Source organism: Cucumis sativus, chromosome 1 (assembly GCF_000004075.3).
Source record: "Cucumis sativus cultivar 9930 chromosome 1, Cucumber_9930_V3, whole genome shotgun sequence".
Lineage (NCBI taxonomy): Eukaryota > Viridiplantae > Streptophyta > Magnoliopsida > Cucurbitales > Cucurbitaceae > Cucumis > Cucumis sativus.
Window position 1 is genome coordinate 32,637,306 of NC_026655.2, and position 25,319 is coordinate 32,662,624.

General features: G+C 33.0%; 2 protein-coding genes across 6 annotated transcripts; one reads left to right on the forward strand and one right to left on the reverse strand.

Annotated features, from left to right (window-relative positions):
- Positions 1-10,751: 10,751 nt before the first annotated feature.
- Positions 10,752-21,384, forward strand: LOC101223198 (protein ROOT HAIR DEFECTIVE 3 homolog 2). 2 transcript variants are annotated; one of them, XM_004145413.3, is made up of 23 exons: positions 10,752-10,977; positions 11,056-11,234; positions 12,216-12,282; positions 12,450-12,552; positions 12,774-12,844; positions 13,985-14,048; positions 14,129-14,194; positions 14,296-14,343; positions 14,832-14,894; positions 14,998-15,054; positions 15,321-15,479; positions 16,142-16,210; positions 16,302-16,393; positions 16,915-16,993; positions 17,555-17,720; positions 17,899-18,023; positions 18,126-18,388; positions 18,467-18,563; positions 18,653-18,802; positions 18,889-18,993; positions 19,450-19,544; positions 19,663-19,759; positions 20,779-21,384. In XM_004145413.3, the coding sequence occupies exons 2-23, from the start codon at positions 11,084-11,086 to the stop codon at positions 21,019-21,021; spliced, it is 2,430 nt and encodes an 809-aa protein (XP_004145461.1). In that variant the 5' UTR covers positions 10,752-10,977; positions 11,056-11,083; the 3' UTR covers positions 21,022-21,384. The 2 variants fall into 2 exon arrangements, with proteins under 2 accessions (XP_004145461.1, XP_031745912.1); XM_031890052.1 differs by lacking the exons at positions 10,752-10,977; positions 11,056-11,234 and adding an exon at positions 12,028-12,103.
- Positions 19,931-25,141, reverse strand: LOC101202930 (LOB domain-containing protein 4). Of its 4 annotated transcripts, none has more exons than XR_970249.2 (3): positions 24,841-25,141; positions 21,745-22,274; positions 19,931-20,271 (listed from the first exon to the last, which is right to left on the reverse strand). XR_970249.2 is itself a non-coding variant. In XM_004145414.3 (2 exons), the coding sequence occupies exons 1-2, from the start codon at positions 25,021-25,023 to the stop codon at positions 21,945-21,947; spliced, it is 513 nt and encodes a 170-aa protein (XP_004145462.1). In that variant the 5' UTR covers positions 25,024-25,141; the 3' UTR covers positions 21,588-21,944. The 4 variants fall into 4 exon arrangements, 1 of the variants encoding a protein (XP_004145462.1); XR_004219370.1 differs by having other exon boundaries at positions 19,931-20,325; XR_970248.2 differs by having other exon boundaries at positions 19,931-20,360.
- Positions 25,142-25,319: the final 178 nt, after the last annotated feature.

Genomic DNA, 25,319 nt, shown 5'->3' on the forward strand with positions numbered 1-25,319 from the left:
TGATGAAAATGAGTCTTTTGTCCTTTTGAACTCACTTCCAGATTCCTACAAAGATGTTAAAGCAGCCTTGAAGTATGGCAGAGATAAGATTTTAATTGATGGAATCATTTCAGCATTAAAAGCAAAAGAAACAGAGTTGTTGCAAATGATCAAGAAAGAATCTCAAAATGCAGAAGGAATTTTTTTGTTAAAGGTAAGTTAAAAACAAAAGAAAACAAGCAGCGATTTGATGACAAAAACAGGAAGCAAAATGGACCTATTGTCACAAAGATGGCCATTGGAGAAAAGAGTGCTACTTAATAAAAGGAAAGAAAAACGCCAATAAGAACAACAAACACAAACGACAAGACACCTCTGCATCTCCAAAAAAATTCCTTCTCATATTCTGATCCACTGACCATAACAGAGGATCAAGATACACGATTAAAGAAAGAGGATTGGGTCTTGGATTCTGGTTATTAATGCCAAATGACTCCTCACAAAGGTTGGTTCACTACATATCGTGAGTGGGATGGCGGTATGGTCTACATGGGAAATCATGATGGGTGCAAGATTGTAGGAATTGGATCAATCTCACTAAAGTTTATAGATGGTTCAATAAAATTCATCCGAAATGTCAGACATGTTCCTATGCTGAAAAGGAATCACCTATTTATTGGTATGTTTGATGCAATAGGGTGTTGGAACCTTTAAAGTAATGAAGTATTCCAAAGTAACTCCAGTTGGTGTTAGAAAAAATGGACTCTTTGTCATTAAAGATGTTCAAATGATTAAATCAGCCATATTAGCCATAGAACACACTTTGACTGAAGGAGAATTCTGGCATAAAAGAGTGTCTCAAATCAGTGAAAAGGGGCTAGAAGTGTTGTCAACACAAGGAATTCTCTCAACAGGCATATCAAAGAAACTGAGTTTTTGTGAGCATTGTGTTGTTGGAAAGACAAAAAAGACAGCTTCAAGAGCTCTCAACAAAGGGCATCTTACATTCTTGAATATGTACACTCTAATCTTTGGGGGGACTAGCTCAAACTCTTCCCTTAAGATGATCAAGGTATTTCTTATCTCTTGTTGATGATCACTCAAGGAAAAGTTGGGTATATACATTAAAAACCAAAGATCAAGTGTATAACAAATTCAAATAATGGAAACCGTTGGTAGAAAAACCAACCAATTAAAAAGTAAAATGTCTAAGAAAAGATAATGGATTAGAATTTTGCAGATATGAGTTCAATCAGCTTTGCAAAGATGAGGAGATTAAAAGCCACAGAACAATTCGTTACACTCCTCAACAAAATGGCGCAACTGAGAGGTTGAACTGTACCATTATGGAAAAGGTTAGATGTCAATTACGAGATGTCACCTGAAATATTTTTGGTAGAGGTTGTGGCATACACTGTCTATAGTCTTAATAGATGTCCTCACACTTTAATTTTTTTTCTATCTTCAGAAGAAAAATGGTCAGGAAATTAAGCCTCCAAAACTAAAACATCTTAAAGTTTTGAGGTGTGTAGGTTACGCGCATCAAAATCAAGGAAAGTTGAAGCCTAAAGCCATGAGGTGTATGTTTCTTGGGTTCACATAGGGAGTAAAAGGATATGGACTTTGGCATCCAATTGAGAAAAGATGCTTGAACAATAGAGATGTTATTTTCAAAGAACATGAGATGTTTATGTCACTAGAAGTTAATTCTGAATAGAAGTCTTAGGTTGATACTACTCTGATTGAGGTGAAGTCTTACCTAATCTAAACTTTAGTATTTCAAGTGTAGAAACTATAAGTCTTAATGTTGAGAGTCAACAAGAAGAAATAGCAGAAGATCAACCTGATTTGAGGAACTATTCCCTTGCAAGAGATAGACGAAGGAGAGTCATAACTCCCTCTACCAGGTGTGTAGAAGCTGATTTTGTTTCTTTTGTCTTGAATGCAAAAGATTACATAAATGAAGAAGAGCCATCAACCTTTGATTAAGTAATAAGCTGTCCTAAGTGTTTTTTTTCTTTGTGCTCTACAATAATTTTATAGATAATTAATTTATTGTTTAATTATTTAATAAAAGTTATTTTCATTATTATTCGATTACATGTTATTGTATAATAATATCTATGAGTATGTTATTATATTCTAAATATTTCTAATCAATTATTAACGTGGGAACAATAATAAATTTAAGATAAGTATAAGTTATAATTGATAATCATATGATTATATACGTAGATACATAAATTATAATCATATTTTCATATTACATAATAAGAATTGGACTGACCGTTCTTGAGATTATTACATGGACATGTGTCATAAATAACTTCAAATAATTAATTGTTTTAATCCTTAGACTTGAGATTATCATAGTGTCAAATATAAGAATTAATCTATTCTGATGCAATCAAACGTTATCTTTAACCAGATAATTATAAATGTTGTGCTCGAATACGTTATGAATTATGTAATTGACAATGATTAATCAAGATGAAATTTATCCCTTTTGTTATGGAGAAATAACTTTGGACCCCTCGATTAAGCGTGATTGTGGCAATGCAGGGTCAGGCTGTAAATGAATTAATAAGGGTATTAATGTCATTTATTATTTCAATATGCTTATTGATCGAGAAAGCAATTGAATTAGATAATGTGACTTTACCCATGTCTTATATTTAATTATAGATATTGCGTGATAAAAGGATTAAAGAAATAAGTATATTAGGTTATGTTGGAACATTGACTTAATTTAATATGGGTAGCCATAATGTCTTGCTATATATACCAATTATGACTTATGGGCCATAAAACGAGTTATGAACCCAATGCCATATTAAATTAACCTAATGGACCCCACACGAAAGAATTGGGTCGAATTTGTCTTTGGGCGGGGTAAGTAATAATTCCAATTGAAGAACTGGAAGCTTATTAAGAAACCCCAGGAAGCTTATAAATAAGACCTTAGGCGTCCTGTTTTATATCCAAGCAAAAGACATAATTTCGTTCTACAAAGAGAGAATTGAGAAAGTTGAAATTGTCACTTTGTGAGGTTCTAACAGACCTGAATTCGAGAAGTCAAATTTCCCGTTCGTGTATGAATATTGTAAGAGAATCCTTGTGATTTTGCAGCGTTTTGGTGATACGAATTTAGAGTATTGTCTTTATCAGAACAAGACAATTTGAATTTGGAACATCGACACACAAGTATGTTTATTCGTGATTTAATTGTTTGTGCATGGTCTGTTTACGTTCTAAGGGTGGAAATTTTTTTTTGTGTTGATTCCGCTGCATCTAGTCCTAGCTCGTTTTCTAACACTTAAGCTAGATGGTGGGTAAGTACCATAAATGAAGAAATAGACTCTTTGTCAAAGAATGAAAAACTTGGGTTCTTGAACCCTTGCCTAATGGATACAAGCCAATAGATTCGAAATGGGTTTGTAAGCTCAAAAAAGGAATCCAAGGTATTCAAGGACCTAGGTACAAGACAAGATTAGTGGTTAAGGGTTACACTCAAAGGGAGGTTAGATTACAATGAGGTATTCTCTCCCGTTGTCACATCCCCTCCCGGAGCCCCCTCTCTCATTTATCCTAAAAAATTGTGCAAGGGTTGGCAGACATTGTCATACTTGACAACAATCTGCAACCAACTAAACTAATTAACATAGCAACCTATGAACTAACAATGCATGTTCACTAAGACCAACATATAAGTTAAATGCTTAAACATTTCTAACGGGCATTTAACACCGACATACAAAGGAAACATAAATATTACTATCTGGGCTTGTGACTTCTAACTTATGCTAAATACATACACATGCTAACTATAAGGAGAACCTCATTTCACCAATAGCAGATATAGAGTAGACTCGACACGACGACCATTACCTACAAAGTGAGAAAACATTTTGAATGGATGAGTTAAGAAACTTAATGAGTGACTATTTTAATAAAACATATTTTTCTAAATACTTATGCTCAAAGATTTAGCTCTTGGAAACATGGAAGCAGTTAAATAATATTACATAAGCTTTAGCTTGTACATTTCTCTATAAACTATTTATAACATAGCGTAGGTGATGTCTCACCTCATAATTCTCAAACCATAGGCACAGTTCTAATCGTAACCTTCTCTCTTAGGCACAATATTTTGTACCTTCACTGATGTACAAGAAACATAGTTCTTATTGCCTTGTAAGGTAGTCTTAATTTCCTTCACATCAGTATGGAAAACATGTGTGCACAACTAAAGTAAAGAGAGTAACCATCAAGTATAGATTCATTTAAAACATACTCGAAATCTTAGCTTGAACACATATTTGGTTGGATTTCTGCTTTACTCAAATCATTTAATAGCTTAAAAACATGCTTGCTTTAAACACTTTAGAATCTAGTTTTCAAATCTCATGTTTATATGACATGCTTTGTAATAGCTTATAAAACACACTTTGTGAAACCCGCATTCTGAAATAAAAAGGTTTCAAGGAAGAAGACTGTGAAGAAGGAAGCTAAGTATAAGTATTACGCGTTCTAAGAAAAAAGAGTATTAAAATAACTAAAATAAGAGAATGACGCGTTGTGAGAAAGACTTGTGCGTTCTAGCTAAGCAACGTAAGTAAAGTTTGTATTTGTATTTTTTGTAAGGCAAGAAAAAAAGTTATGAGAATTAAGAGAACTTACTAATCATAATTATTTTAATAACCTTACTTTTTCATATTAATTATTTATACAAAACCAAACAATTAATATCATATTCTACCAAAAATTTAAATTCTTAAATTAAATATACACATCCCCATATATATATATATATATAACTAATTAATTCCAATTCCACCTGATCCAACTTTTCCTTTCATGATTCCAAATAAACCCAAATTCTCAAATGTTTAATTAACCAAATATTCTTCCATAAATCTCTTATTTTAAAATTTCATAAATTCATTGCATAAATTATCTTAACTCAACAATTCAATTTTAGCTCTAATCCTACACCAAAATAACTTAAGATAATTAATAAAAAGGGAATTTTTCAAAATAGCGAATTTTACAAAATATTTACAATCTATAGCAAAATTTTTAATTTATGACTGATAGTCATTGATTTGCTACAGTGACAGACTACCATTGATAGAATCCAAAATTTTGCTATAAGTTGTAAATATTTTAATTTATTTTTCTATTTTAAAAAAGGTAGTTGTAATTGATGGCTATTTTATGAATAATAATTAAAGATATATAAATATTTTTAAAAAATTGTACATATAGAAAAACTATCACCGATAGACTTGTATCGATGATAGACTCATATGGTTTATCAGTGATAGACTATTTACAACATGGTCTATGGATGATAGACTTCTATCATTGGTAGAATTTGACAAATTTTGATAGATTTGTAAAAAATTTAAAATATTGTTATATACTTAATTACTTTGAATCTAATTGTTAAATTTGCTTAATTACTTGTCTAATTGTTAAATTTGCAACTATCCCTTCTAAAAAGGTTCCCAATAAAAAAGTTCTTAAAATTTGGGATGCTACATTTCTTTTCCCAATAAATATATTCTAATATACAATTATCAATTTGGGATGCTACATTTCTTTTGCCATTAATTATATTTCAATGTCTATTTTTCACTTAGGAATTATATAACCAAAACTATACAAATAATAACATTCTCCCCCAAATTCCAAAATCTTTAATTAAATATAGGGACCGGTACATCTGTGTATGTGTATGTGTATATATATATAATTAATCAAACACATTACACCAAATAAATTCATTAACTTTCAATCTCAATTAACCGAAGACCATAGTAATCTAATCATAAATTATTCAAGATAATTAAGTAACAAAATTTTCTTAAATTTTTGGGGTGTTACAATCTTCTCTTGTTAAAAAACTTTGGTCCTCGAACTATTTCAGGTGTTGTGCTCCTACGTGATCTTGTTTCCATGTAGTCTCCTTGACTTGATAATTCTACCTTAAAATTTAAAGTGCAACTCCCATGTTGGGCAACACCTCACTTCTCCTACCAAAATACTACACTTCTTAAATAGTTTTCTTTCCTTCCGTTTACACTTGTTTTGGATGAAACCACTAAATCCAAGGAAAAGTTTTCTTCACTTGTCCCAGTAAAACTTAATTCTCATAACCCTTCAAAAATTACATTTGAAAACTACATTGCATTTTAAAACTAATTTCACCGCATTAGTAAGATATTCTCCACCATTTAACATTCTCTAGAACTCATTAGTTCTTTTTTTTTTTTTTTCCTTGATCAAGTCCAATCTCATGTCCAACCATTGGATTCCTTTAATGATATCAACTTAGGTAGTTATTCTAAAATAGTTTGTTATTTCATCACTCACACTTCAAACCAATATCTTATTCTTTATGATACTCTCAAAATAGTTTCTCGACCTCTAATCAAGACAACTATGCACTAAAGTTTTGTTTGTCGCTTCCTCAATATCTCAATCCTAAACACAATTTAATGTGCTTGATATATTTGAACTTAAGAATGTATTTAGTTCTCTTTAAAACCACCAGCATAATACATTCCTTATATTTCCAGTCACAAAAGAGTTCATATTATTTCCATTTTTTATCGGGCAAGGTCATGCATATAAACATAAACTTCTATCATAAAACATATATGGAGAGTGACGTAGAACTATATTAGCCATGGAGACAAAAACCGACGACTTACTGATGAAAAACAACATATGTGTAGTGGAATTACAGATCAATTTCACTCTAATTACATCTAAACTAATTTAGAAATTAACATGCTTTAACTATCCTAATTAAAAAGAAAAATGAAAACTTACCTTTGTAGCTTCTCGTTCCTCGTAATCTTTTCATGAACTCGAACTGGAGACCACCACTAGTGTTGATTTGCTATTCTTCAAACTTAGAACTGGATTATGTACTCGTTAAGTGAAGGAAACTGAGAGCACAAGATGGAAATTGGAAGGTGGAACTTAGGGTTGAGATTTCAGACGAGAGAAACATTTTTTTAAAAGATAATTTTGTAAGTCAAAATTAGATAAAATGAGTTTTTTTTTTCTAATATGAAAAGGTACCTATTTATAACCTAATTACATGAAAAAATGCATGTAATTAGTTCATAAAATCCAAAAACTTGACATTTCATTAACCATTAGTGAAACTTAGTGGGTTAGGTGTTTACATCTTACATAGCCACCTATCCCACTAAATTGTAGTTGGCGATATACACTGGTCAAGTGATGACTATAGCTCAGCTAATGCAATAAGAGTTATACGCTAAGCTTTTTATCAAGAACTTATCACATGCCCTAAACTACAAATAACACATTGACATGTGAATAGTAAAGATGTGATGAATTGGAAAGGTATAAACACACAATGTATTAAAGAATATAGGCCTTAGGGCACTGACAATACATTGTAATGAAATACAAAAATGAAGAATTTATAAATGAACATTACAAGTTAGGGGAAATGGAAAGTAAAATATTCTTCACTCAGATCTTAGGCTTCCACTTATTGACTGACCAAATAAGAAGAAATATTTTTATAGGCGGTGGAAAGACTATTCCTTTCCAACTCTTTATGGGGTTTGATCCATTCAAGCCCGATGTTGTGAATGGTGTAGAAGAAGGCTTTTTATAGGCAACTTTTAGTAGGAAACTTCTATCTCTCTAAACATGTCAGTGTCGAATGCAGTCTTTGGGAAATCACATCAACTCCAACTACCATTCTTGTGTTTTAGTGAATCTTCCTTGCATGTTGATATGGATCTCATCTAAAAACTTTACTTGCAAGACAAGGTCTTCTCGCAAAGCCTTTGCACGAGTTCCTCTACGATTCACTAGTTTCTTATTTTATTCATAATCTTGAGTTAAGACATTGAAAATAGAGTGAAACAGGCATAGAGACTTACGTAGAGTGTAATTTTGAGTATTTATGAATTTACAACATAAGCTATGCGTTTTGACACACTTACTACGCGTTTTGGTCTCATTATTCTATCTAAAAGGCTATAATAACTTGTATTTCTACAAGTTATCATACTCTCAAATTTAGAATAATACTTGTCCTCAAGGATCACTTCGTATCATGCTTGCCCTCTCTTCAAACACTCATCTTCCTCCTTACATTTCTAAACTTCTCAAAACGCGAGTAATTTTTATTTGTTATTTAGAGTCTACTCTCATCACATACTTCTCAATATGAAAAGATTTCTAAGTTCAAAATGCGGCAAACTTAATACTCAAAATATCCTTGTTCATTCTCCATAAAAATCTCATTTTCAAATTGTAGAAATGGATAAAATTTCTGAAGAATTTTGAATCCTTTTATTTGCCAAAGAATGCTTTTTATTTACTTATTTACTTGGTCCTTGGCCTTGAGTGGAAAATCATAAGCACTCTATCAATTTGTTCCTCTCCTCAACTATAACTCTTATTACTCAACTCTCAAACTTTTTACTTTTGAAGCTTTACTTCTTATTTTTGGCGAGAGAAGATAATACTGGAGTTGTTATTTCAATTGAATAAAAGAATGATTTTTTTTTAAAAAAAAATTTACGCTTTTGGTTTTGCTTTAACTTTTGTTAAAACACCTTATTTTAAAACGCCTCACAGAGTTTCTAAAAAGTTTCAAAAGCTTTAGCTCGGACTTCGCACACCCCAAATTTAGAGTGTAGTAATGTCCTCATGGCTAAAAATGAATGATAATATTATTCACAGAAAAATCTTACAAAAGAAGTTTGAGGTAAAACTTGCCCGCTTAACAAGTTGTAGAAATGTTTCCTAAGTAAATTTCCTTAACAAGTTAAACACCTAGATAACAAATGAAACTTTATTTGACATGGTTAATTTCATTGAAGTTATTATTGAAACGCAAAGAAAAATTAAAGTGTCAAGCTTGCGACAAGAAGGATTAAACGCATAAGAATTGCATAAAAGATTGTACTTGTATATAAAATGACAAATGAATTAGAAATACAAATTAAATAAGTAATAATTAAAAGGGATAGTTGCAAATTTAGCAATTAAATTCAAAATAATTAAGTATATAACAACATTTTAAAAAAAATTGCAAATATAGCAAAATTTGTCAAATTCTATCAATGATAAAGTCTATCACTGATAGACCATGTTGTAAAATTTGGTCTATCACCGATAGATCATACGAGTCTATCAATGATACAAGTCTATCAGCGATAGTTTTGTTATATTTGCAATTTTTTTTAAATGTTGCTATATCCTTAATTATTATTCCTCAAATGGTCATCCATTATAATTACCTTAATTAAAATTACAAAAAAAGAAATATAAAATACAGAACATCCCCACTTTTAAGGTTGTTGCTACGGTGGTGGTGAAGAAGGTTGACGAAGTAAACCCCAAACCCTATTGGACTTAAACTTTTACAAGAATTAAAAATGATTAATTTTAATTGAAGTTAAGACAAGCAAGTAGGCTTGAGAAATGTCATGATAAATGTGTTATGATGGATAAAAGAAAGGAAGGTTAAATGCTTATGCTTCAAAATCTAAAGTGAAGAAGAGAAAATTTGGCTTTAGGTTAGGCAAAATAACCTCTTTACAGGTTACCTAGGAGTTTAGGACAAGTATAGGCGGATCTTTGAGTTGTTAGGTTATTTGGGTGAGGATGTGTGCTAGGCGGCAAGTTGGTTGATTGTTGTATGTAGCCGAGAAGGATGAAGAAAACCTCTAAAATGTGCTTGGCGGTTGGGCTAGGCGAGAAGAAGGCCATTAGGGTGTCTATGGAGGTTAGTTAGGTGTTAGGACTTGGCGAAGAGGACACACGAGAAGAAAATTGAGGTTAGCTTAGGCGTTTCGAACTTGCCTTTCGACATTAGGCATTTTGATTAAGCGAGGTGATGGAGAGGTAGACTCGGTTAAGTGGATTCAAGGTGTCCTTGCTTAACTTAAATTTCGGCCAATGGAGGTGTCAATAAAGTTTCATGTAGGCTTCAATATAAATAGGTCACTTCAGATGAGCATTTCTTCCAAACTACTCGTGTGTGTTAGCTAAGATTAATCTCAAAAGATTCTAAATTGAGTCTACTTTATATATTGGAGTTGTCAGTTTAATCTGAATAAGAGAGGGTTGAGTTTGTATTAAAGAAAGTTAGGAAGGTCAAATTTCAGGTGATTCTGAGTAAGATTAACTTCAAGAGGGTTATAGAACTTGTTTCATGGAGTTTTCCTTTCACAAATTTGAGATAAGAAAGTTAAGACTATTTAGAGAAACTTTATAGAAAAAAGTATTTTCATTTGAGTTTTTTATTTTAAGTTATTAAGCTCTAACATTGAAGTAGTGTTTTAGTTGAAAATGAATTTCTGGACCGTGGAGGTTAGTGTCCAAACCTAAGGGGTTAGTGTGGCATGTTGGCATGCTCTTTGGATTGGTGTTGGATGGACAAACACGCAAGGATGCTTGCATCAAGGCAAGCTTGCGCACAACAAGCTCATACATATGAACAAAGGTCATGCGAGATGGCCAAACGTGATGCGTGAGGCATGCACGAGAAGCACAACCACTTTACCATAATCATACTTTGTTTAAAATAAAATATTATTTACCCCGCATAAATTCGCCGTGGGCTGTGACTATAACTACATTTCACGTTGATTATTTTGTAAATTTGGGGCAGAAGGAAGTAAATTTAACTACTTAACTAAATTGATATTTTAAAAACTTCGAGGGCTACTTTTGTAATTTAGCCGAGAATGCCACGAGGCGGTTTGATCTTCAAGCTACGGTGATCGGTGGCGGTTGATGTCACCGCACCGGCGGTGCTCCGACAGACACGTATATATACCAAACTCACAGTTTCCGCCATTATTGCAAGTCTGCAACACACAACAAAGCCTTTCGTCTTCTCCAAGCTTCTCAACTTCTCTTTATACACAGGAATAAACCTTCAGCTTCAACACTAGGCAAAGGCTCAAAGCCTTCCTTTCTCTCCAAGTAAACCTTCTGCTCTTACTTTCATATTTCATCTAACTTCCCTTTAGTGATTCCCCAATCTACATCTGAATTTTCCAGCTCTCTTTTGGTTCTCTCTTATTTCGACATGAGTAGAAACGACTGTTTCACGACGCAGCTGATTGATGCTAATGGCGACTTCAATGCCGCTGGCCTTGAAGATTTCATCCGGAAGATTAAGTTGGCTGAGTGTGGGCTTTCCTATGCGGTGGTCTCTATCATGGGGCCTCAGAGTAGTGGTATGTTTGTGGAGATTGCACTCTTTCAAACTATTCTATCGTTGCATTTTGATCTATTTATATCTATCTGTATTCTTTTTTATAGAAAAAGTTGTAATTTATCATTTTCATTTTACATTGTTTTACTAGCTAGCTTGCTTGCAAAATTTTGGTCCTAATATTGCAATTTGGTGTGGTGTTGGTCTTTGTTGGAATATAGAAATGGCAATGTTTAAGAAATGAGAATAACGTTACATCAGATTTCACATTGAAGGTCCTTTGTTAAATGCTAAAGGCGAGATAATCCTTTGGTCCAACGGGATCTCCTCCCTCATGTGGAGGCTTTTGATTGAAAGAAACTCTAGAATCTTTAGTGATCAAGAAATTAATAGTGATTAATTTTCCTTTTTTATTCTTTTCATATTATTAATATGTTAGTTACTTTTTTGGTTACGCAAAATATTAGTTAGCATGAAAAAGAACGGGAAAAAATGTCACTAATGCTATCTTGAGATGAAGATGGCTTAAAATCACAATGTTGTGCGTATTATTTTATTATTTGTCTCTTTTTGTTTTTAGGCGTTGAGGAAGTCAGTACATGTTTCAGAGTGATTTTAAATTCGTTTAAAATCACTTTAAAACACGCTTTTACTTGCTCAAAGTTAATTTTAATACCATGAAAAATGCATTTAAAAGTGTAAAAGTAAACATTGAGTTGATTTGGAGAGATTAAAAGTGTTCTAGAGTGATTTTAAACACGACAAAATTGTTTAACTGTTTCAAAATTGCTTCCAGACATCCCATAGTGTTGTTGTCTAGTCAATTGGGAATGCCCAAGAGCTCTTTTTCTGTCTCTGTGTCTCTACCATTGTCTTTTCATGGGAATGAAGGTCCCTAGATTACATATTCTGTAACCTTAAATTCTCTCCTCATTTTGTGCATCCAATGTGCCCAACTTGCTGCACTAATACTTTGTTCTCCTCCTCCCTCTTGTATGGTCAGGGAAGAGCACATTACTGAATCATCTTTTCCACACAAATTTTAGAGAGATGGATGCGTACAAGGGAAGGTTCTTTCCTCTACCCTGTGTTTTCTCTTGACACATACCCACAGGAACCAATTCCGAATCATATAGTTGGGCTATGAAGGCATATAGAATTTATACCGATTTCTAATTGTTATTATATAGTTAAGTCCCTTTGCACATATGAGACTAAGCTACTAAAATGTAATTAGGGTTCAAACTACCAAGGGCATTTGGGTGGCGAAGTGTGTTGCCACTGAGCCCTGCACAATTGCCATGGACTTGGAGGGCACTGATGGAAGAGAAAGAGGAGAGGTAAAAGTGTGGTTTTTGGCTTTCTATTATTATATTTTTTACTCCTATTTCAACTTGTAAATTCCTACAAGGGTTTGTACATGCAATATGCATTGCCGTGAATGGTTTAATTTGAAATGAAAGAACCAGTGAACATTTGAAGAAGTGTTATTATTGTTTTGTTAAGATTTTATTCAATCATGATATAATATTTGTGTATACTCAATTCTTTCTACTTTCAGGATGATACTACTTTTGAAAAACAGAGTGCGTTGTTTGCTTTGGCAGTCTCTGATATTGTTTTGATAAATATGTAAGTTTTGGCATTAAGGACGGTTTGCTTCTTTGAATACTAATATTGTTATCACAATCTTGTCTATTATTACTATCTTTTTCATTAATGCATTTTGTTTATAAACAAAAGAATGAGACATCAAAGAAAAAAGGAAAAACGACTTCAAGGATGGCCATTCCTTTATGAAAATAAAAAGTAAAAATTAAAAAGCATGTTTAACTACCAAGTAGAGCCTGAGGCACGACAAATTAGCTCCATATTAGAAGATTCTAGTAAGAAGCATGACACAGATATGGGACAAGACATAGACAGAGACACGTTGGGATACGCTGTTTTACATAAAATATACATGTGTATAATGATATATTAATTATTCTTTATAGATAAAACATGTAAATTTAGCATAAAAACAAAATATGCTTCACTAAAAACTTGCAAAGTTTAGTCAATTAATGAGATTTGAAATCTTAAAAGATATAAAAAGATTTAGTTGCCTGTTACTAGGGCATGAAGATGTCATTCTAATACTTTAGGATTGATGAATCTTTAAGGATTTAATCTATATGAGAATCTCAATTTTGTCCCCCTGATTTTTAGTTAAATATTTTTCAGAGTCTATCTAAGCCATACCGTTGTGTCAGAGCCGTGTTGGAAATTAGAAAAAATCTCTTTTGGAGACATTTTTTAGCATGTCCAAAGTTTGTCTGAACGTATTTGTGTTCAACACAGATGCTTTGCCAAAAACAAGGTGTATGTTGATTGTTTGATGAGCATTTGAAGGAGAAAAATAGGATCCTAACATATCTTTTAACAATAGAAAATTACATGGCTTCTTCAATAGCTGCTTGTGAGTCATAAGTGGGTTATCATGTTATAGCATAGGCAGGTAGCTTACTCTTTCCAATTAACCACAAGGTAGCATTTTTCTGGATGATGGACTAGAGTCAATGAGTCATTAACCATTAGGTTACTCTGTTCTGTGGCAGAGGTTACAAACAAAAAACTATAGATATCTTTCTATTATTTAGTTGGATGTATGAATATGCCAATTATCCCAGCTACCAAATTTTCTTTTTGAGTTTTATTTCCTGATTACATGGAGATGAATGATTTTGACGCCCAAAGTGGTTTTTCATATTTCCTGTAAACCATGTACAGATGGTGCCATGATATTGGTCGAGAGCATGCAGCAAACAGGCCTCTTCTGAAGACAGTCTTTGAGGTAATATCTCTACAGGTTTATTTTTGTTTGACGTAAAGCTTCTGCAAATAACAATTTGTTGCATTCACTGCTAATTGTAGGTCATGATGCGGTTGTTCAGCCCTCGTAAAACAACTCTACTGTTTGTCATACGTGACAAGACCAAGGTTGGTTGTTGACTTAACAAGACAAATGTTTTGTATTTCAAAATCTCACAGTTCAGCGTTGTTGAATGTTCTTCCTGATAAGTACTTGGATATCCATGCAGACCCCATTTCGAAATTTGGAATCTATTTTAAGGGAAGATATTCAGAAGGTATTCGTTTCTTTGGTGCTTTGGTGCAGTGTAAAAACTTCAAGCATTAATTCTGTCTCTGGAGAATTAAAATAAACATGTTTTGGAGATTAGTCCACTCTTTCAAAATGTTGGTGAAGAATTCACGATGCTGAAGAAAGATGAAAATTGTTAAGCAACTGGTAGTTTTTTGCTGAAAATGTTCTGGAAATGGTCTCATAATAGTTAATGCATACATAATTGCCAAGTCTGTTCATTGTTGTGTATAAACAGCTAGAGCAAGAAAACTTATTTGCTTACATTCAATATGTCAACCAAATGGTTCTGTTCAGAAAATTAAAGTGTTTCAACTTTTGGGGCTGAGCATCGTGAAATTATTTGAAGTCTCTATTTTAAAGTGGTGGAGGTGTTTCTATCTGTATGATGATGTACCCTTCTGGTAAAGCTATTTAAGGGCATTCACTTCAAGCATCCTATTTTCAATTATTTTCTTTCCTCTTCTGGGGCAGATATGGAAAGCTGTTCATAAACCAGATTCTCTCAAGAATACTCCCCTCAGTGAATTTTTTAATGTAAGTTTATTCTTATGGTTGCCATTGTATATCTTTATTTCAACGTTTATTTGGAGGCATTTGCCTTATCATGTATGCCTAATTTAAATATTTTAACTTGAAGGTGGAAATCTTTGCTTTGTCAAGCTACGAAGAGAAAGAAAGGAAGTTTAAAGAAGAGGTAGCACTTTTACAAGCTACCGTGGCTGGCTGTGCACTAATTTAAGGACTTTTCCAGCATCTAGTATATATATTTTTAATTAGAAATAACATGTGGGTGTTTTGCACTGCGTGGCAACTTCTAAGGATTTCCTTCCCTATATGTTAATCAGTAATTCAGAATCTGTGCTACTGATATCTGTTTCCACTTTCCAGTGCTGTAACCATTTTTTTCTGATATCTACTGTTAAATTCAGCTGCTCGTGTTATATGATCTGTCTTATGTAGGTTGCTCAACTGAGGCAATGGTTTTTTCGCTCTATTTCTCCTGGAGGATTAGCAGGTGATCGACGAGGTGTTATCCCTGCTTCAGGATTTTCTTTCAGTGCGCAGCAAATATGGAAAGTAATAAAGGAAAACAAGGACCTGAACCTCCCTGCCCACAAGGTTTGTTTATATTTTTTTTTTCTTTGTACTCTCTTCCTCATGATGAGATAATTCATTTGTAGAGTGCATGATTGATATATAAAGAGTTGTTTATATTTATTGTACTTGTCTCCTTTCATGTTTCCCATTGTTTTTGCCATGAGAACATGACATAGTAGATGCCAAAACTTGACTTGAACTGTGCTGAAATCGTTCCTCTTAGATAAAAATTTGATTCAAATTGAGAAAAAATATGCAAGTTAAAGTTAAAGGTCCTCAAAACATATCCACCGAAGTCGATGAAGATTAAGAACAATGTATCAAAGGTGATAAATGTCTTCCTTCATGTGTTTCAGACTCACATTTTTTTGTTTGTAAATAAAAGGTAATTTGATAGGTGGGAACTAAGTGAAATGATTTAATCTTTGCTCAATCATATTATAGTTTGAAGGGGATGATTCAGGCTTCCTGCTGATAACAAGATCAAGACTTGATAGATCAGGCTCTAGTATCTTTAAGATGACGAGGAATGAGATTCTAACAATCAATAGAAAAGAACAAAAGAAACTGGATGGGCTTCCATCATGTCAATTTCTATGTTATCATAACTCCGTGTTGCATTTTATTTCTCCCAGGGAAAATTCATTTCCAGCTTCTGATATGAGATTAAATAATATTATCAGGTAATGGTTGCCAGTGTGCGGTGTGAAGAGATCGCCAATGAGAAGTTTAGTCGCTTAACCACTGATGAGGTCTGTGATATTTTTGATCCCCTTCTTTGTGTCCTTTTACGTTGGAATTTTTCTAGATTGGCTTTGACAACTTGAATTGGCTTTTACGCAGAGGTGGCTGACATTAGAAGCAGAAGTAAAAAAGGGTCCTGTGCAGGGCTTTGGGAAAAAGCTGAGCTCGATCTTAGAATTCTATTTCAATGAGTATGTTTTCTCCGGATTTAGGATCATTTATCACTTAATTAAAGCACTTGGCTGGAATGTTTTCTTGACCTATTCTATTAAGGAATATAAGTTAAATTTTAGATCTACTCACTTCAGAATCTGGTACTTCCTATCCATATCATATCCACGGCTGCTGAAAATGCTGAGAAGAAACAATAGTAGTAGTATAGTGCAGTGTTTTTCTTCATTGGGAATTAAAAATAGACAGCCGATAATACACGATAATCTTGTTTGTGTTCACTTAGGTTCTTAAGAGGAGGATCTGTGTAGAGTTTCTTGAGTGGTGCAAGTTTGTTTTTTAAATAGTCTTTTGTTCAATAATATAGCCATATTGCAACATTCATTCGATCTATTGGGACAAAGAACACTGTTCTAAGTTTGATGTTTTGCTATTACTGTGCATTTCCTCATCTCGCTTATGGTTTTTCCCAAATCTGAAAATTTATGCATGAACATGTGTGGGTTAATTTTGTTAACTTTTTTTTCTTTCTTTCCCATAGATACGATACTGAGGCAGAATTTTTTGATGAAGAAGTGAAAAATGCTAAACGAAACCAAATGGTGTCAAGAGTATTGGAGGTTAGTCTGGATAATTTTCTTTTATTGCAAAGGTTAACCTCAGCCTTCTATTCCCAGCGGTGAAATGAGAGAAAGGTTTATAGTTAATTGCATTTTAGATATTCACTGTGTACATATTATTTCTGATTACTTCCTTCAAAACTGACCTAGAGCAGCTCTTTATATTGTCATTGTGTAGTTCTGTATAATGTATTGCAAAATTTTAAGATAATCTATTTGAACCTTTTGAGTCTTATTTTTCATGCTTGGGACATTAACTTTACTCTTCAACATCTTGTCAGTCATTATCTACTTGAAAAGTTTGCCAATTATTGAAGTAGGTGTCAGAAAAACCACAAAGTTGACATAATTAGAATAGAGTCCTTCAAAAGATTGATCTAGTGATATGTCCCTTGCAGTTTGTTTATGTTTCCTTAATTTAGTAAAGGTTTGAATTTATTATCTCGAACATAGTTTGGAACTGTGATGAGAATTGCTTTCTTCACATAGAAAGACTCTCGTTTGTCTTTTCTTTCAGTTTGAAGGATTATTATCTGATTCCTGCTGAAATGCAATTTGCAGTTTGTGTATCCTTCCTATGTTGTCATGTTGGGGCATCTGCGATCTAAAGCCTCTGAGGATTTCAAAAAAAGATTTGAACGGTCTTTGAATGATGGAGAAGGATTTGCATCAACTGTTCGCAAGTGCACCAAAATTTGCATGCTTGAGTTTGACCAAGGATCTGCAGGTGAAATAGCATATTAATTTATTCTTTTACAAATTGCCATACTTTTTAAAAGTATGCCTGTGATGGTTGGTTTGATTGAGAGTTTCGGGAGATTGAAGTCAAAGTAATTGTGTACTATGAGTAGAATTTATAATCTCATATGCTTGTTTCCATTAGTTAACCAATCTCTTGCTCGTAGATGCTGCTGTGCAGCAAGCGAATTGGGACCCTTCAAAATTCCGGGAGAAACTATGCCAGGATATTGACAGACATGCATTATCTATTCAAAATGAAAAGCTTTCAGGAATGATAGCCAGCTACGAGGTAAGTTCTGACTTGATAGAATTTGCATGTTTTCTCTTCCCCCTTCCACTGCCTTCTATACATTTTGCTATGTTAAATAAATATATGCATTCTAATTGATAGAAACGGCTTACTGAAGCACTGAGTCAACCCGTAAGATCTCTACTTGAAGCTAGCGGGAAGGACGCCTGGGCTTCAATAAGAAAGATTCTTCAACATGAGACTGAGATTACCGTATCAAAGTTTTCAGCTGATATTGCTGGCTTTGAGTTGGATAAAGACAAAGTTGACAACATGGTCCAAAATCTAAGGAACCATAGTAGAAATGTGGTGGAAAACAGAGCAAGAGAAGAAGCAAACAACGTCCTAATGCACATGAAAGATAGGTAGAAAGTGGCATATTTGATTTGGCCCTTATATCTCTCTTTGTATTAGTTACTCATTTCCCTGGTTTCTTTCTTCAGGTTTTCAACCATCTTTTATCATGACAACGATTCATTGCCTAGGACCTGGACTGGGGAGGAAGATATTAAAACAATTACTAAAGACGCCCGTGCAGCAGTGAGTTAATAGGATCTCAATGATTAATCATAACTCCATTTTACTCTGCCTGTTAAACCTTAAAAAAACAAACTGTTACTGTTTTGCAGTCCTTGAAAATTTTATCCGTTTTGGCTGCTATACGTTTAGACGAGAAACCAGATACGATTGAAAATATTCTCACATCATCTTTGATGAACGAAGGTGTTGCAACTTGTGGATCTTCTTCTGATCCTCTTGCCTCAAGTACATGGGAGAAGGTATGTAGGAATGAGCGTTGTTGTCTTGCTTGCCCAATACTAGCACTATGAAACTATCTACTCACTAAAAAATGCTCATGAATTAGGTTTTGGAAAAGGATACTCTGATTACACCTGTGCAATGCAAGTCCTTGTGGAGGCAGTTCAAAGCAGAGACCGAATATATGGTTACACAAGCTATAACTGCACAGGTCAAATTTTTCATGCAGTTTTCTGCGATTGCTATACCTATAAGTTGATTTTAATGTGCTTACTTTTTTTCCCCATGTGTTGGTGTGGTATTCAATACATATCAAATAACTTAATCTTCTCACTAGTCCAAATCTTTATTTGTTATGAAAAACATCTCGAAGGCAAGGTCTAATTCTTAATGATTTCAAGAAGTATGAGGATGATTTCTTGTGTAAAAGATCTCGTTGCAATAAAGAATTGCATTTTGAAGTTTCTTTAAGAATTTGCATTACGAGAAATTGTGACTTCAACAATTTCCTAATCTCAACTATCCGTTTTTTCTTTCATATAGAAACAAAAAAGCTTACTTTTTTATTTTATTCTATTTTATTTCATTCTTCTTCTTCTTGTATCTATAAGCTTAAATTAGACTTTTTTTTGCTTGTTATTAAATCTTACACGGCTGCTATTTTCAGGAGGCTTATAAGAGGAGAAACAACTGGCTGCCTCCTCCATGGGCAATTCTGGCAATGTTTATTCTCGGCTTCAATGAAATTATGCTTCTATTAAGGTATGAGCAGGATTCTATAATCCTGCATAGAAATTTGTGTTATTTTAATTTCTCATTTCCCAGTCTACAAATCGTGCTTATTTTTCCTTTTCGTCTTTAATAATATTAATTGCAACAGGAATCCACACTATCTCGTCATTATATTTGTGCTATATCTACTCTCGAAGGCTCTATGGATTCAAACGGACATAGGGAGAGCATTCCAAAGTGGGCCAGTAAGTTTTTATCATCTTACAACATAGTAGGCACAAGTAAGGATTAAAATATCCTTCCAATGTCAATATATCTATCAATAATATCTCTAAATTGGATAAATAATATCTCTAAATTGGAGAGTACGACATCATAGAACATTAAAAAGATCAACTAATCTCAAGAGCAAGACATACAACAATAACAAGATCTATAACTTAATTTGGAGTTTTACAGCGTAGGCACAAGCAAGGATTAAAATATTTTAAGCTAACCCAACCCAACCCTTATAATATGGGTCGGGTAGTCCGGGTTATTCAGGTTCAATATTCTTACATCCCTAAAAGCTTCAATGAAAAATTATACTACCAAGACATTGATTAGAAAAAGAGAAATAGAGGCCATCTCTCGATCATGGAGGAGAGATACTGCATCCAGCATGCCATCCCCTCTCTAAGTGTTGTGCTTCAAACATTAATGGCAAATGAAGGTTCATTTGTTACCTTCGTTGATCCTTTCGAGTTGCCGTTGTTACCTTCGTTTGCCATGGAGAAAAACGAATCTTGAGACGGATTTGAAGGGATTGAAACTAAATTTTAATGGGAAACGTGGGTGAAAATTTCTCTGAAATACCATTTTATAATATATAAGGTAAAAAAACTGCTCAAATTATTGATAATTTGGGAGAGAAGCCCAACATAAATACACAACGAAGATATAACATAAATACTGAATCAATAGTTACACGTGTAACCAATCACAGCAAACTAAGAGTATTTGTTATACCTAATACTTTTATATATTTCTTTTTCTTACTCTGGAAAATAGTATGAGTTATTGTTTATTGTTTGCTGTTGATATTTGTTGTGAAATTATATGGTCTAACCTTTTTACAATAATGAACGATTTTCATAAGCATCATCTCTTAAGTATGAACATGCTTTCGGACTTGGTTTGAAATTGTGGCGAAAAGTGGTGCTTTTACCGGTTTGTGGTTATGATTTTTCTAATTTTTGCTTCTGCTTCGTACATTTTTGGGCAGTTTGTAGGACTTCTTTCCATTTTATCTCAGTTGCTTCCATCTGTTATGAACCTTCTTAAAAGACTTACTGAAGAAGCTCATGTATATACAAATCCTGAACCAACAATGCCTGCAAACTCTCATAGTTTCAGGAGTCAGACACTTCAATCAAATCCTGATACTAATACAATTCTGGACCCATCAGCTGCAACCAATGTCGAGTCGGCGGAATCATCGAATGTTGACTCATGCTTTGACGACTAAATAGAATACTTGAGCCCAAATGTGGTGCACCAGCAGACCAAAGCCTCCAAGAAGCTGATTGGTTCTAATGATTGTTCATCTGTCATATTTGAGTTTCACAGTGCAATCGTCATGGGCCGGATGTAAGTATTGATGTATATGGGTATAAGAACGGTTTTGGAATGGAAAGTGTTGTAAAGCTGGAACTGGTGAACGTTATAAAACAGCATGATCTTAGAACATGCAATGTAATACGCATATTATGTCCTGTACAAATTATCTATGTATACACAAATGACTCAGGGTATGGATCTCATAATTGGTGTACATATACGATGTTTTAAGCCAGATCTATCCACATGTCTACTAGGTATGTTGTTCGTATACATCTACTTTAGAATTTAACTACGAAATTATCAACTTTAATGATATATTGGTATGTGGTTCTAGAAAGGGGCCTAGTGAATTTTGCAAAATATTTGGCACATTGAAAAGCCCAATTTTATAGTTTGACCAATGTGTATCACAACCCTATCAATTGTAAATGACACTACACTTCAGGACTCATCAGCAATACAGTAAGAAGATGACACTAAATATAGAAAAGGAGTTCATTACCAGAACATAATATCTCAATAATATGTTTAGATATATATATTTATATACGAGTTTCTTAAAAAGTATTACACTATCATTAGGAAAGATGATCCAAATCTTTCCAACTTGAACAAAAGAAAACATTACCTGACTGCTGGAGCTATGCTCAGGTCGGCATATAGGAAAGTAAGTAGTATATGAGTAGGAAATCAAGATAGCAAATGGGCGAAGAAGCAGGTGAAAGCCAATTTGACAAAATAGGGTAGAAAAAAGAAAGAAAAAATGGCAAAACTAACTAAATCTCCATGGAAATGGGATTTTAGGAACATAATAATAGTATGATAATATCACCACATTGATTCCTCCATGGCTTGGTCCACAACCATATCCATCTCAAACATGGTCCTAGATTGTGAGCCCATGAGCCTTGATGAGGGTGACCCACTATTACTTGGGCTTGTTGGGCTTAGCCCATAGTTTGAAAATGACGCTGTCTGACGCACCCTGAGGTGCACCACCTCGGCTTGAGCTAAAGCCAGTTGAGTTTGGAGGGCGTCTATTTGATGCTGTAGAGACGATATTGCTCCAACACACCCATACACCGGGTCGCGCACTCGAGCATTTGCTTCGTACACCAAACTGCTCACTGCATCTCCTCGTTGATGAATTGGCAGCTCCTGCAATGTTAACACCAACGTCAATTTTTTTTCTCAAACAAAAATCTATATATAAAGAAGAAAAAGGTAAACATTGCAAAGGTAAACAAGGAAACTAAAATTTAGAACAAAAACTGAGTGGTTAACATCGTAATAATAACATATTCTACTTCAATGGGGATTCTAAAAAAGTTAAAATGTTAGTGGACTATTATTGTTATTTAGTTAATAAAAGATGGTACGGTAGTTTCTAATTTGGTTTCTATTTGTTGGTTGTCACTCCACAAACAAGCAAAAGGGGAGGGTGGCTACCCACAGTTAACCCTTAAAGTCTACATAATAACATTTTTTTCTCTTCTTTTTTTTGTCTTAATTAAATATATGTTTTTTAATTTTAATAACATGACATTTATTAATTAAAATAAATAATAACTTCACGTGATGTACAAGCCAAATGGGGAGAAAAGGTTCAAAGCTAAAACCTAAAACCTAAAAGGGCATGTGATTTTAGATAACTTAATTAAAATTTTAGATTTGAAAATTAATTAATTAATCTATCAATTTTATCCTTTACTCACTTAACTTGACCTTAAATTTATTAATTAACTATATTTTCTTCTTAATAGCTTTTATCCAATCATTTATTCATTTTATAATTCTTTTGAATTATCATTTACAAATATAGTAAAATGTCATTGTTTATTAGTTATAAGTATTGATAGATCTTAGTAGACTTCTATCATTTATCTTTTATAGATATAGTCGTCCTATCAGAGTTTATTGTTGTCTATCATTGATAATAGATAGTCACATTTTCTTATATTATTTGTAAATATTTTGACCAGTCTTACTCTGGAATATAACACACAAAACCCATTTGAGATGTTAACAAGTTTTTTTAAAAAAGGTTTATAATGTAAAACAATATGATATTATAAGTATAGTTCTTGTTTTAATTATGTATAAAGTACAAATTTGCCATCAATTAGGTGTTTAGAGTATTGTTTTTGTATTCTTTCTTAAAGGGTTTAAAGTAATATTTAAAGTTATAGGGTATGATTTGTAATTACGTTGTACAATAGGGTACTTTTGTAATTTCGTAATTTTGTTGTTTGGTTTATGTACATGATGAATTTGACTTGAGAACTCTCTTTTTTCAAGGAGTTGTTTGAATTCTTTTTTATTTCTGTTTCCTTTAAACAAAAGAGAAAAGAAAAGAAAAGAAAATTTGATGCTTTTCTTAAATGAAAAGACACACCTTTTTGTATTTTCCACAATATTATTTTATTAATTATTAACGGTCGCAATGAAAGGTTAAAACCGTTAAAGTTGATAGCAATAAGACACCATTTTCTTTCTTTTGAAATTATTAATTAAAAAAACAATTCATTTATTTGCTTTTTTAAAAATGTAATTTAGTCCGTACAAATTAAGACAGAAAATTTGAATTCGAGAACTCTTATCCTAAAGTATGTGCATATCACGTATGTCAATTGAACTGAATTCTTGTTGGCTAAAAGAAGTAGGAGAATTGTTATGGATAACAAAAATATTAAAATTATTTACGAGATATTACAAAAGTCTTGAATGAACTATAGAAAATTTGATGAATTTTATTTCAATATTTTACCACTTTTAAAATTCTTCAATAAAATAATTAAATTATATACTTAGTAGGAACATGGGTTTCTTTGTATTTATTTGAAACTTTTTAAATTTTCCATCTTTCACATTTTGAATTATATTATTAGTTTTATTTATTTTGGTGATAGTTTCATTTGTGTGTATGGGTATTAGCATGTGATGGTAACTTAACCAATATTTGTCAACATTTTCGAATATGACTAATTCCTTTCAAGCTTAACCAACTTCTTAGAGTTTAATATCATAATTTTTTTAAAAAAACTTCTATTTTCTTACGTCAAAACAAAAAGTTAATATAGACTTCACTCAATAGTATCGATATCACCTTCCTCCTTAGGAGTAAAAGATTTAATCTTCAATCTTTACTTAAAAATGAAAGATAAAAATAGTAAAATAATTTAGTTGTAAGAGTAAATAAATAAATATATATACACATTCACTTTTGATAATTAACCTTTTGACATCTTGTCTAAAAACGGCAGCCAAAACAGTGATGAAATTTGAAATAGTTTTGGTCAAAGATTGTAGCAAATTTTTCCTAACCCACTTTCATACCACTGCCCAACAAAAACCCAAAGAAAAAAGAGAGAGAGAGAGCCAAAATTAAAAACAAAAACCTATATAATTTGATTTTCTTTTCTAATTTGACATTATACAAGTCCAGTTAACACTATATAACTCAAGATTAATTAGAAAAAGTCTTTTAAATCTTCATACTTTTGGCACTTTATTTTTAGTAAAACTGTTGAAAAAATAGTAAAATTAATACACAATATATGTTCATATCTAAAGTTAGTTTATAATAAGTAATTTCTTTGACATCAAACAAAGGAAGAACGTAAGTTTGTTAGATTACAATTAGACAGGAGGATATTAGATAATAAAGATAGTGATTAAGATAGGTTAATTACTTTTAGTTATTAGGAAAGAGGGAGAGAGAGACCTGAAGCATTTTGTTAACATTGCTAGCGCCGAAAACCTTATGAACGTTGGCGAACTTATGAGGTTGGTCGGCGGGAAAGTATGGAGCAAACACACATTCTTCCCCACACCGTCTTCTGAGAAGCTTGCATGCTGCGCATGGGGCTGCTCCTCCCCCTTGTTTCCTCCCATTTTCGGTCTTCATATCGTCCGCCTCTAGTCTTATGACACACGTATCCCCCCCCTCCTCCTTTGTTATTCTCTGCCACTCTCCTCTGCCTCTTGGAGTTTGGACACTGACCCCTCTCACTCATCTCCCTCTCTATTTATATAAACTAATAACCAACCACTCCCCAAAGACCTACATCAGAAAAGAAAAAGAAGAACATGATCTTTTCAACGGACCCCACCTCTCTTTTTTCAGAAAAGAAAAACATTAAAAGGAAGATATATAGTTTGTTTTAATTTGTAAGAGTACATAAAAAACGAATTTAGAGGTAT